Genomic DNA, 10901 nt, shown 5'->3' with positions numbered 1-10901 from the left:
AGTAATCAATTTATTAAAACTGATTAGATTTATCATATTTTTCAAACTTTCTAGTTTCTTATATTATTTCTGCAATTAGATTTCATCGCATGGAAGTGATAGTTATCGGTTATCACTATCGATAGCAGTGGGCCGACACGTGCTGGCTAAATTGTTTTCCTTTTATTTATGTGAAGAAGAAACGCAATTAAAATGAGCGAAACAAATGGAAAAATTAAATATATGGTGGCGGACACCACAGCATTTATCAATGCAGTTCCGCTGAATGTAAGTCAATTAGAGAAATGAAAGATAACGCCTGAAACCAACCCGCTGAATCCGTTCGTTTTTAGGAATACGCCGAGAGTGTGCTCACCGTGCCCGATGTGGTGGCCGAGGTTCGCAATAAACGCCAGATCCGCCGCCTCTGTGTTCTACCCTTTGGCCTGGAGGTGCGCGAACCGCGCCCCGAGAGCGTTAAGCACTGTGTGGAGTTTGCCAAGAAGACGGGCGACTATGCCAGCCTCTCCGGCATCGATCTGAAGGTGATCGCTTTGTCGTACGAGTTGGAGAGGGACAATGTGGGCACCGAGCATCTGCGCACAGAGCCCGTGATGGCCCAGACCATTGCCTCCAAGGAGGAGCCCAAGGAGATGCAGGAGGCCAACACAAAGCGCCTGGTGGGCTGGTACATGCCCGAAGGCGAAGAGGATGATGACGAGGACGAGGAAGATGATGTTGAAGAGGATGACGTTGAGGATGTGGAGGACAAGTCTGTGGATAACGTTAAAGCTGCCATTGAGGCTCAGATCGAGGGCGTAGAGCTGCCCACTGAGACAAATCCAGAGACAAAGGAGGACGAGATCTCTGAGGAGGACCTAAAAACGCTGTTGGAGCAATTGAGTTGTGAGTCCGATGCCCCTGAGTGCGATATGCTGGTGGCCCAGACCAATACAGAAGATGATGAATTGGACCAGGAAGCGGAACAGTCGGCCGCCAGCGTATCCAACAGCCATGAGGACGATGACGTGGGCGACGATGGCTGGATCACCCACTCGAACATCAGGAGCGCCAAGAAGGCGCTCGAAGGCAAGGTGGAGTCCGACGTGGTGCCCCTGGTGGCCTGCATGACCACAGATTACGCCATTCAGAATGTGCTCAAGCAGATGAATCTGAATCTGGCCGCCCTCAATGGACGCATCATCAAGCAGCTGCGCACGTACATCCTCCGCTGCTACGCCTGCTTCAAGACCACCAGCATCATGACCAAAGTGTTCTGCCCGAACTGCGGCAACAAGACGCTGAAGCGCGTCGCCGTCAGCCTGGACGAGAATGGCAAGCAGGTGATCCACATCAATACGCGTCGCCCGCTCACGTCCAAGTACAAGAACCAAAGCCTGCCCAAATTCCATGGCGGCAAACATTCGCGCAATCCCATTCTGTTCGAGGACCAGCCCATGCCCCGCCAGATGCCGTCCCGCGTGGCCAAAACGAAGACCAATGCCATGGACGAGGACTATATGGCCGGCTACTCGCCATTCGTGCTGCGCGACGTCGACTCCAAGTCGGCCATGCTCCGCTCCAAGGGCAATCTCAAAGAGTGGGCGCGAAACAACAACTTCGAGGAGGATCGCCGTCGCAAGCACTACAATCGTCTCTACAAGTAGCGGGGTGGCGATGAGAGTCAGGGTGGGAGTGGGGTCCATAGCTATAAGCTTTCCATTATCGTGTAATCTGTGTTTATTTTTGAGCAGTAAACGCTTCCTACACACACACGTGCGAGTTGTGCATTGTGGATCTACAGCCGGATGACCAGCTTGGCGCCGTAGGCTGGCAGATTGAGTTCGTATTTGCGCTGCAGGGCCGGCGGCACAAAGCGTCCGCCCAGATAGTGATGCTCGCCCTTGAAGTGCTTCGCACAGAGCTTGGGTGCCGTCAGGGAGATGAGCAGCTGCGGCTGAAAGTCGGATTCGCTCTGCTTACCCTTCTCCACGTCCCAGCCGCTGGGTATGTCCACGCTGGACAAACAGAGAGAGAGTCGAGTGAGAACTGACATACAATAATCGGGTACTGCTCCATGCTCACCTGGCTATTGGCAGCTTTGTTTGCTGCATCATCTTCACCAGGGGCACGAAATTCTCGCGCACCGGCGGCTTGAAGCCAAAGCCAAATAGGGCATCCAGAATCAGGTCATAGTCCTCCTCGGCAGCAGCCGCTGAGGGGCACTTTTTAATGTTGGGTATCTCCATGTGGTGGCACTGGTTGGTCAGATTCTCGTACAGCGCCATCAGTGTGGGCTTGGGGTAGTAAACGGTGGGCTGATAGCCCATCAGGGACAGGTGACGGGCACAGACCAGCCCATCGCCACCATTGTTGCCCGGCCCACAGACGACGAGCACTCGCGGATGGGTTTGGGCGGGAAAGCACTCGGCAACCGCATCGGCACAGCTTAATCCGGCCAGTTCCATCAGTTGGCCGACATGGAACGTGTCGAACAGGTCAATGTCCAGATCGATGGCCTCTTTTTGAGTCAGATACTTGACCATGTTTGTGCTGCAAGACTGCTGCAAGCTCAAATGACGCTTTAATTGTTGTTTTTGGTTTTGTCTCTGCTGCTGCTGCTGCTGTTTTTCGATAAATGCAAAATGCGCGAATGGCAACCGGCTTTGTGTGTTTATTGTACGCCAAAGCAGCTGACAAGTCCTTGGGATGCAGCCATTCCACACGAGACATTGCGAGCTAAGCAACCGCATATTTCCTCATTTAATTTAGCACTTAAATAATTTGAAGTTGACTTCAAAAAAAATAAAACAAAATAAAATTGCAGATTATGCAGATGGAGAAATTAAAACTATCGATATACCGTAAGCGATAGTTACTGGGTTATCAGTCGATGACCCGCAATTTAAATAAATTTGAAATGGCTAACACTTTATTCTTAAATCAGGTACACACTAAAGCTATCAAAGGAATACAACAAAATATGCTCCTTCAGACGGCCTATTGGCCCCGAGGATCGCTGTGACGCTGCTGGTGCATCTCCAGGGTCTGGCGGGTGACGCACGGCTTGTTGCATTGGGCACAGGCGTAGGGCCAGAGGCTCTTGTCATGGCTGCGCATGTGGGAAGCTAGTCGCTCCCCGTCGGTGAAGCACTTGGAGCACACATCGCAGCGGGAGGGCAGCTGCTGGTCTCCGCTGGCGTGCAGGCGCTCGTGCCTCAGCTGGGACGCATGCGTCCCAAAGCGCTTCTCACAGTGGACGCACTGGAAGCGCCGCTGGCCCTCGTGCACCACCCGCACATGGCGACTGATGGCGCTCTTGTGACGGAAGAGCTGCGGACACTGCTGGCACTTGAACTTCTCCCAGCTGGGGTTGTGTATGCGCAGATGGGTGAGTAGCTCCGTTCGCGTCACCTTCGCCACTCCGCAGTGCTCGCAGACGTGCTCCTTACGCTGGGCATGCCGCTTCAGGTGCTCCCCTAGGGCATTTTTGGTGCTGTACTGCCGGTTGCAGAGTTCGCAGATCAGACGCTGCACCTCCTCCAGCTGCTGCTGGACAGACCCGCTGCCGCTGCCGCCCTGGGACGGATGGGAGTTGCGCATGTGAGATCGAAGCTGCTCATAGCGCGTGAAGGACTTGTCACAGTCGCGGCAGAGGAATGGCTTCGCATGGCCCTGGTGCACGCTGCGGATGTGCGCCTCCAGGTAGGGCAGCTTGTAGACCTGCTTGCCGCACTGGTCGCAGGCCAGGGTTCCCGCTCCTCTCTTGCTGGACGATACTGAAATCGAGGCGTTGTCAGCCTCCTGTTCGGCTGCATCTGCGGATTCGAGCTGGTCAAGCTGCAGCTCCTCCTGCCCGTCCTCCTCCCCGCTGCCTGGTGGCTCGACTTTTATCGCTACATCGCTGGCCAGCTGTGGAGAGACGCTAAGAGAGCATTAGTCATGTGAATAAGTGTGTTGGGCATTAAAAAATATTGTTATATCAACCAGCTGTGTTTCCAAATGATGGGATGACTGTTGCTGTGCTTCCCCCTCGGTGTCTGTTGCCGCTGAGCCCTTGGCCTGCTCTTGGAACAGTGGCGTCAGCTTATCGTTCGACTCTTTGGCGACCTTGCACAGCTCTTCGAAGTACTCGATGGCGTTGTAGCAGAGGGCGCATATCTGCTTGGGGAAACCTTGGGGCTGCTCCAGCACATCGATGCCGAAGAACTTCTTCAGCATGTGGACCGAACGTGAGTGGAAGGTGTCCAAACTGTGGTCGGAGCGGTGCTCCTTGAGATCTCGCAGTTGCCGTAGGCATATGCGGCATTGTCTTGCTATGTTGGCAATGGTGAACATTGTTCAGGCGCGGCCAGTTGCGTTGCGCACGGAACGCCCGAAAGGAGTTATCAGCAGGCAAATTTTAGTTCTTTTATCTTCTTCTTCGCGGAATCCAACCAGTGGTCAGTGGGCTGGGTGTTGGTGGTGTTCTTCGCGTTGCGTCTAGAGCTGGAGATGCAGCGATAGTAAGATATCGATAATGCTACTGCTAGCGATGAGCGGTGACTTCTGTGACGTGACTGCTGGGGAGCAGTTTTACCAGTTTATTTCAAGTGGAACGCAGTTTCATTTTATTACTTCATATTATTTTATTTATTAGTTATTTATATCACCTTGTTCTTAATCTGCAGCACAACGAGTATTAACGTTTCCACTGGCATTCTTCTAATTTGTAAAATTCTTCGCTGTGACTGCCTGACGTGAGTGAGGTACCAAACATCGATATTTTTCCCTTCGATATCGGTTGTGCCCGGCCATCACTCAATACTCCATCGGAACTCTCGCTAGGGTTGTCACATACATTTACAAAATAACATATCGGTGATATCTCTTTCTTGGAATATATATCAAAATTATATAAAATGTATAATTGAAAAAATATCTGCGTTTTAAATTTGACTTGTTCGACTTTTTCTTGCTTACATATTTAATCTTTTGACACGAACAGACTTGTTCACTGCACAAAAATCCTAATTTTTTCTATCTCACTATCATCACACAAAAACCACAACTGCTGCATAAATTTCCCCTTCCTGTTTCCAGAAATCTCTGAGAAATTTCGGACCAAATATAAAATATAAGAAAATATCGCAAAAATAACAATATATTGATATTTTGGCAGAAAAGATATCACAATATCGATATATTGATATGTTGATATATTTTTGACAACCCTACCTCTCGCTTGGCAACTGTGATTTTTTGTGTGGTCGTTTGAAGTTTCGGAAATAGTTTTGCTTAATTTGTTTATAGCTTCTAAAGTAATTGGAACACGATGTCACTGAATCCCCAGTACGAAGAAATTGGCAAGGGCTTTGTGCAGCAGTACTATGCCCTGTTCGACGACCCGGCGAACAGAGCTAGCGTGGTCAATTTCTACAGCGTAAGTGTTTCTGTGTTCGCTTTTGTGCCCCGGACGCTCCAGCTTGCGAAACTTTGCAGAGGTGTCGCTGCAGCAGCGGCAGCAACAATTGTAGAGCTGCTCTCTGCCGCAGCTGCGCCTCCTCTTGGCGCACAGGTGACGTGCGTTGCGCCCTTGAAAATGTGCGCCTCCTCTCGTTCGGCCTCATCCGAGGCGGACACAAAAAAGGGCGCGCAAATTCACAAAATCCCATATATGCTGAGGCCTGGGTTGATCTCAGGGGGGGCGCCTCATCTAATGCCTCTTCTCGAATCTTCCCATAGGCCCGGTCTGGTGTGACACATACTCCCAATACACGCGCGCCCACACGTATATACAATGATATATGCCTGCATATATGTATGTATGTACATACATATGCTGCGAGAAGCGTGTTTGTGTGGGTGTCTGTTTGTGTACATATGTATTTTAGTATGATGTACGATTTTTCATGAAACAATTCTCTTTCCAGGCAACAGAATCCTTCATGACCTTCGAGGGCCACCAAATACAAGGAGCTCCAAAGATATTAGAGAAAGTCCAGGTAAGTGTCCACATTCCCCCTCCTACATATACAATACCATACATCAGTGAATCTTTATGAATTGTTTTATTGTTCCACAGAGCCTGAGTTTTCAAAAGATTACAAGAGTGATAACCGCTGTGGACTCGCAGCCCACCTTCGATGGAGGAGTTATCATCAATGTCCTGGGACGTCTGAAGGTAAGGCACTCCAAGGCTAACATAATCGCCAGGCGGGGGAGCAATCGAAAAAGGTATCGGTGCAATTTCGAAATTGTTCGAAAATGTACCGTACCGCTTTTCGATTGCTTTCGCAATGCCTGCAGCAAACGTATACCCATATATATACATATGTATAAATATATATCGTATATTTCAAATGAAAATTCAATTAATGGAACAACAACAACAACAAAACGCAGACCGACGAGGACCAGCCGCATGCCTACATACAGACCTTTGTGCTGAAGCCCGTCGGCGGTAGTTTCTTTGTGCAGCACGATATCTTTCGGCTATCGCTGCACGATGTGTAGCCCCCCGGGCCGCCGTCCTTCTCCCACCACCAAGCGAGCAGTCGGGCACGGGCCAGGCCAAGTAGAAAGAGAAGCGACACTTTTGTTGAGTTTACTGCAAAGAAATCCAAGAATACCTCAACTTCAACCTCAACCCAGTAACCCAACTAAGACACAAAGCCCTACCACGACCACGACTCCAACTCCGTCTTCGTATCCGTCTTCGTATCCGTCTCCGTATCCGAATCTGAATCTAACGTAAATCAGTAACGTAACGAAAGTACATCCTAAGCGTTAACTCTGCTGTTTGTCATTTTGCTGTTGCTGTTTGCGCCATCATCTCCTCCTTCTTCTCCTTCCCATTGATCTTCTAATTTTCAATATTCCTAAACCAATCTCGTGATTCTCTCATCAATCCCCACAATTAACATGTCTCACATTTTATTTTGTGCATGATTTTTGTTTTTTTTTTGTGTTGGTTTTTAACATAGAAAAAAATGCCCCTACTCGACGAGTGAGAGCACAAAAAGGGTTTACTCTTTCTCTCTTCCTAAGTCTGTCTGAAACTCGAATATTAAGGAGCTAGATCTTGGCCTTGTTTACCATAAGAAGATTCAATTGCTTTTTGAATAAATACAAAAAAAAGCACTTGTAGGCCAGCAAAAGTCTCGTGAGTAGCGGGTATATCTGATGGTCGGAAAATGAGTCCGGCCTTGGCGTTGTATCCTAATTACTCCCCTCTCTCTCTCTCTCTCTCTCTCTCTCGGCTTGAAATTTGTTTGTTTTCATCTTTTCAATTGATTTTTGCACGCCTTTTAAACGAAACTAAAAAAAACCCAAAGGGATTGAAGATCTATTATTAATTTTGATTGGGTTTCTAACTTTTGCAGTGCGACGATGATCCCCCGCATGCCTTCTCGCAGGTCTTTACGCTGAAGGCCAATGCCAACTCGTTCTTTGTGGCCCACGACATTTTCCGATTAAATATACACGATTCTGCATAAGTAATATCCATAAAGATACATAACCACACCCAAAGATGCGGCGAAGAAACAACAACTCGACAACAACAACAACAACAAAACTACAAGAACAGCTCAATGACGATTATTTTCAACACCAACATCAAGAAATAAGCAGAAAGCACAACAACAACAGCAGCAACAATTCAACAACTCAACAACTATTCAACACCAACATCAACATCAACAACGGCTAGCTCAATCAATGGATGGGGTGGAGGTCCACGCCCATGAACATGCCCATACACTTGCACAGACGCATACGCAGCGCCTCTGCAAGTTCTCACGTTTATCAGCTATGAACAAAACAGAATAAACAAAGAAATTAAATTCTAACTACTATTACAATGTAAACGAAACGCAAATGAAATTAGCGTGTACCGCGCTCCATTTTCCATGTCAATGACTAATTTAAAAAGCGGACAATTTACTTTTTATTGAGACTAAAACTCACACAAAAACAACAATTATTGCACTTACATTTAAGCGAGTTTAGGGGACAAGGACGATCATCGTGAGTTAGAGAGTTACTAACGTGTATGCAAAATGTATGAGCAATCTTAGATGCGTTTAAGAGAAAAGCAATTGTAACCATCGTCGTCCGATGCGTTGAATAACAGAGAGGAGAGGCTAGATGCATGCGAGCTGCTGGAGTATCTAGGAGCGTCTCTGGTCTCACTCTCGGGCAATCCAACGCATCGATCCGACGCATGGAATCGTTAAAGACTAGATCTGAACGTATGCAAATGTAAACTAAGACCCATTTTTGTGTAGAGCAAAGGCAAAGGCAAAGCAATCTGAAAATGTAACAATCATAGATGCATCAAGTGTCTCCAATTTGCAATTGTGTTAAACTCTAAGCATGCACCCGAGGGATAGCGCTAGAGTAGCTAGAACCTCTGCAGTTGTATTAATCTAAGACACCACCACAAACAACAACATCACCATCAGCACAGCATAGCACGTTGGGTAAGGGTAGAACTTGGGGGAGCTCGCGAGTAAGTTGTTAGCTATTCAGTTGTATGTGTGGTTAGTGTTATTCTAAAGAGCGAATGTTTGAGTAAAAAATATATAAATAAATAAAGTAAATGAACTCTGAATCTGAATCGACTTAACGCCTAATAAATGCATATGAAAGAGAGAAAAAAAATACAAGTTTTGTGCGGCCTTCACTTCACTTGTCCCGAAAGGTGAAGATGGCATCGAAGCCAAACAGCACGCCATTGACGATCGACAGTGAGGCCTTGATCAGCGCCAGGTCGCGTGTCCGTGTCCTGAAGGAGAACTCCCAGGCCTCAATGATGAACACACCGCTGGCCACAAACATGGCGCAGCCCAGGACGCTGAAGAATATGTCGATGCGCTTGTGGATGGGTGCCCGCATCAGAACGCCTGCAAGAATGGAAGCAGATGGTGATGGATTCTTTATGGATTAAATTAAGGTTATATTCGCAGTGCTTACCAGCAAACACACCAATCACCACGATAATGTAGCCCGTGAAGGTGCCGGTGGCCAGAAACGATGTCATAATATCCCGATCATTGAAGCTGTAAAAGTGCAGCACCAAACAGGCCACTGCAAACCCCTGAGGAGAGATGATAAAAGAAGCGAAAGGGCTTTGAGCTTGGCACTCAACACTCAATGGGATCAGTGTTGGATCAGCTTAGGGGTAAGCAAATGGAATACCCATAAAACGATTAATACTCATTTAGTTTAACTTTTTTCTAGGATTAAAACCGTTCCATCCAAGTGGATAAACTTTAACATGGATTAAGGAAGCATCCATCTTCCTTTCGAGCACATTTTCCTCCAACACTTTTTTCACTTTACAAATGTCCAACAACAAAAAAAAGGATCACTTGGAAAAAAATCTTTACCAATTCCAGAAACTTGACCACATTGAGGCGACCCTTACGCTCGCCGTGCGACATTTTATGAAACTGTTGCCGTTGGTAATCCTCGAAGATGTGATCCAGCTTGAAGACGCTGCCCGATCCTTTCGATTCTACAAGTATTTACGCGGATGGATGGGATGGTATCGGATCCGTTAAGCGTGTACACGACCAAAGCGGAACGTAAACTGATTGCTGCTTGCCCCCGGACGGCTGTGTGTGGCAAGCGAGAGGCAATGCAAATCTCTGATGCTCTGCAGCAGATCGGATTGGATGGATCCCCCGGCGAATGAGCGCGAAATTAATTAATTACACTTTTGGGCGGCGGCTCGAGAGGGCCACAGAGGAAATAGGCTTTTCATTTTTGTGGCTCTGTTTATCTGCTGTTTATCGTGAAGTGGACACCGCCTGGCGTGCCTTCTGCTGTAAGACGGAACCACAGCCAGCCATCCCACGATATTACAGAGTGCACTTAAGGAAGGCCCTCTTGATTGAGTGAAGAGTGGGCATGGGCATGGGCATGGGGAGGGAACTGTTGTGTGCCCCACCATAATTATTGTTATGTTGCGGGGCAGAGCATACATTATTTCTCCTATTATGAAATTATAATTATGTCTATTATGCTGCTGCTCCACATGGCTAATGATTTAGTGCTAGAAGGTTATGTCAAGATTTATGCCGAGATTCTCTCTCTCTCTCTCGGAAATCAAATGGGCAATGGGGCCATTAGGTTAAGTCTGCTAATTTTGGGGGGCACTCTAACTATACATACATTTAGATTCTTATGATTGGAAGAGATTTGTTTTAGTTTTATGTCTGATTTATCGCCACCCCGTTAGCGACTAGTTTTCGATCAGGTTTGCATCTGTAACCCGTTTTCCGTGTGGTTCTGAATATTTTAGAGTAAAATTGCATCCAAGTCTATACCCGTTGATGTATCTGGTATTCTATTCACTCTTTAGAATAGTTTCGTACCCTATTAAAGTGCATTTTTATGATGTCAATTGATTTCCCCGTTACGAAATGGTCTTATCAAAAAAGCACTAAGCTTTGAAGCACCTGCTGATATGGAAAATCTATGTACCTTACGACCTATATATAGACCCTGCTTATCGCTGCACTCACTCGATTAATCCCCCATCCACTTTTGTATGGGGATTAGCTGGGATGGGTTGGTACGTTTACGTTTCTAGCAATTTTCCAGAACGAAAGCTAATTGAGCTTTGGAGCTTTTTGTCTTTGCAATTTTACGCTAATTACCGGCAATTTGTATGCTTTTGTTGTTTCATTAAATGTTAATCATGGAAAAACGGGTATTAAGTAAATGAATACCCTGCTGATTGCACACCCATCCCCTTGGGAAATGATAGATCTAATCAAATCCACGCCAACACTCCACAGACAGACCAGTATATACCCCTTTTGGGGTGGCCGGTACAGAGCATCAATCGCAATATTACTAGTATTTCCATTACTTGGCGTGCAACGATCGATTCAGTCTGCGAATGCACGCGAAAGGTCCCCGGTCTCAGA

At 47.1% G+C, this 10901-nt stretch overlaps 5 protein-coding genes across 6 annotated transcripts; 2 read left to right on the top strand and 3 right to left on the bottom strand.

The window, feature by feature from the left end:
• The first annotated feature begins 111 nt into the window (after positions 1 to 111).
• On the top strand, positions 112 to 1723 carry LOC117903478 (RNA-binding protein NOB1). Its single transcript, XM_034815533.1, has 2 exons — positions 112 to 267; positions 333 to 1723. The coding sequence occupies exons 1-2, from the start codon at positions 193 to 195 to the stop codon at positions 1644 to 1646; spliced, it is 1389 nt and encodes a 462-aa protein (XP_034671424.1). The 5' UTR covers positions 112 to 192; the 3' UTR covers positions 1647 to 1723.
• Positions 1702 to 2795, bottom strand: LOC117903485 (NAD(P)H-hydrate epimerase). The gene is made up of 2 exons (XM_034815552.1): positions 2065 to 2795; positions 1702 to 1997 (listed from the first exon to the last, which is right to left on the bottom strand). Exons 1-2 carry the CDS (start codon positions 2730 to 2732, stop codon positions 1778 to 1780), a joined length of 888 nt encoding a protein of 295 aa, XP_034671443.1. The 5' UTR covers positions 2733 to 2795; the 3' UTR covers positions 1702 to 1777.
• A 94-nt stretch (positions 2796 to 2889) lies between these two features.
• Positions 2890 to 4479, bottom strand: LOC117903484 (zinc finger protein 771). The gene is made up of 2 exons (XM_034815551.1): positions 3967 to 4479; positions 2890 to 3891 (listed from the first exon to the last, which is right to left on the bottom strand). The coding sequence occupies exons 1-2, from the start codon at positions 4315 to 4317 to the stop codon at positions 2980 to 2982; spliced, it is 1263 nt and encodes a 420-aa protein (XP_034671442.1). The 5' UTR covers positions 4318 to 4479; the 3' UTR covers positions 2890 to 2979.
• Positions 4480 to 5185: 706 nt separating this feature from the next.
• On the top strand, positions 5186 to 8022 carry LOC117903489 (probable nuclear transport factor 2). 2 transcript variants are annotated; one of them, XR_004649505.1, is made up of 5 exons: positions 5186 to 5401; positions 5892 to 5963; positions 6044 to 6142; positions 6364 to 6711; positions 7344 to 8022. XR_004649505.1 is itself a non-coding variant. In XM_034815556.1 (4 exons), exons 1-4 carry the CDS (start codon positions 5294 to 5296, stop codon positions 7455 to 7457), a joined length of 393 nt encoding a protein of 130 aa, XP_034671447.1. In that variant the 5' UTR covers positions 5192 to 5293; the 3' UTR covers positions 7458 to 8022. The 2 variants fall into 2 exon arrangements, 1 of the variants encoding a protein (XP_034671447.1); XM_034815556.1 differs by lacking the exon at positions 6364 to 6711 and having other exon boundaries at positions 5192 to 5401.
• On the bottom strand, positions 7898 to 9548 carry LOC117903488. Its single transcript, XM_034815555.1, has 3 exons — positions 9354 to 9548; positions 8938 to 9061; positions 7898 to 8867 (listed from the first exon to the last, which is right to left on the bottom strand). The coding sequence occupies exons 1-3, from the start codon at positions 9405 to 9407 to the stop codon at positions 8650 to 8652; spliced, it is 396 nt and encodes a 131-aa protein (XP_034671446.1). The 5' UTR covers positions 9408 to 9548; the 3' UTR covers positions 7898 to 8649.
• Between the last annotated feature and the right edge of the window lie 1353 nt (positions 9549 to 10901).

Source organism: Drosophila subobscura, chromosome A (assembly GCF_008121235.1).
Source record: "Drosophila subobscura isolate 14011-0131.10 chromosome A, UCBerk_Dsub_1.0, whole genome shotgun sequence".
Lineage (NCBI taxonomy): Eukaryota > Metazoa > Arthropoda > Insecta > Diptera > Drosophilidae > Drosophila > Drosophila subobscura.
This window is presented reverse-complemented; position numbering and strand designations above follow the sequence as displayed.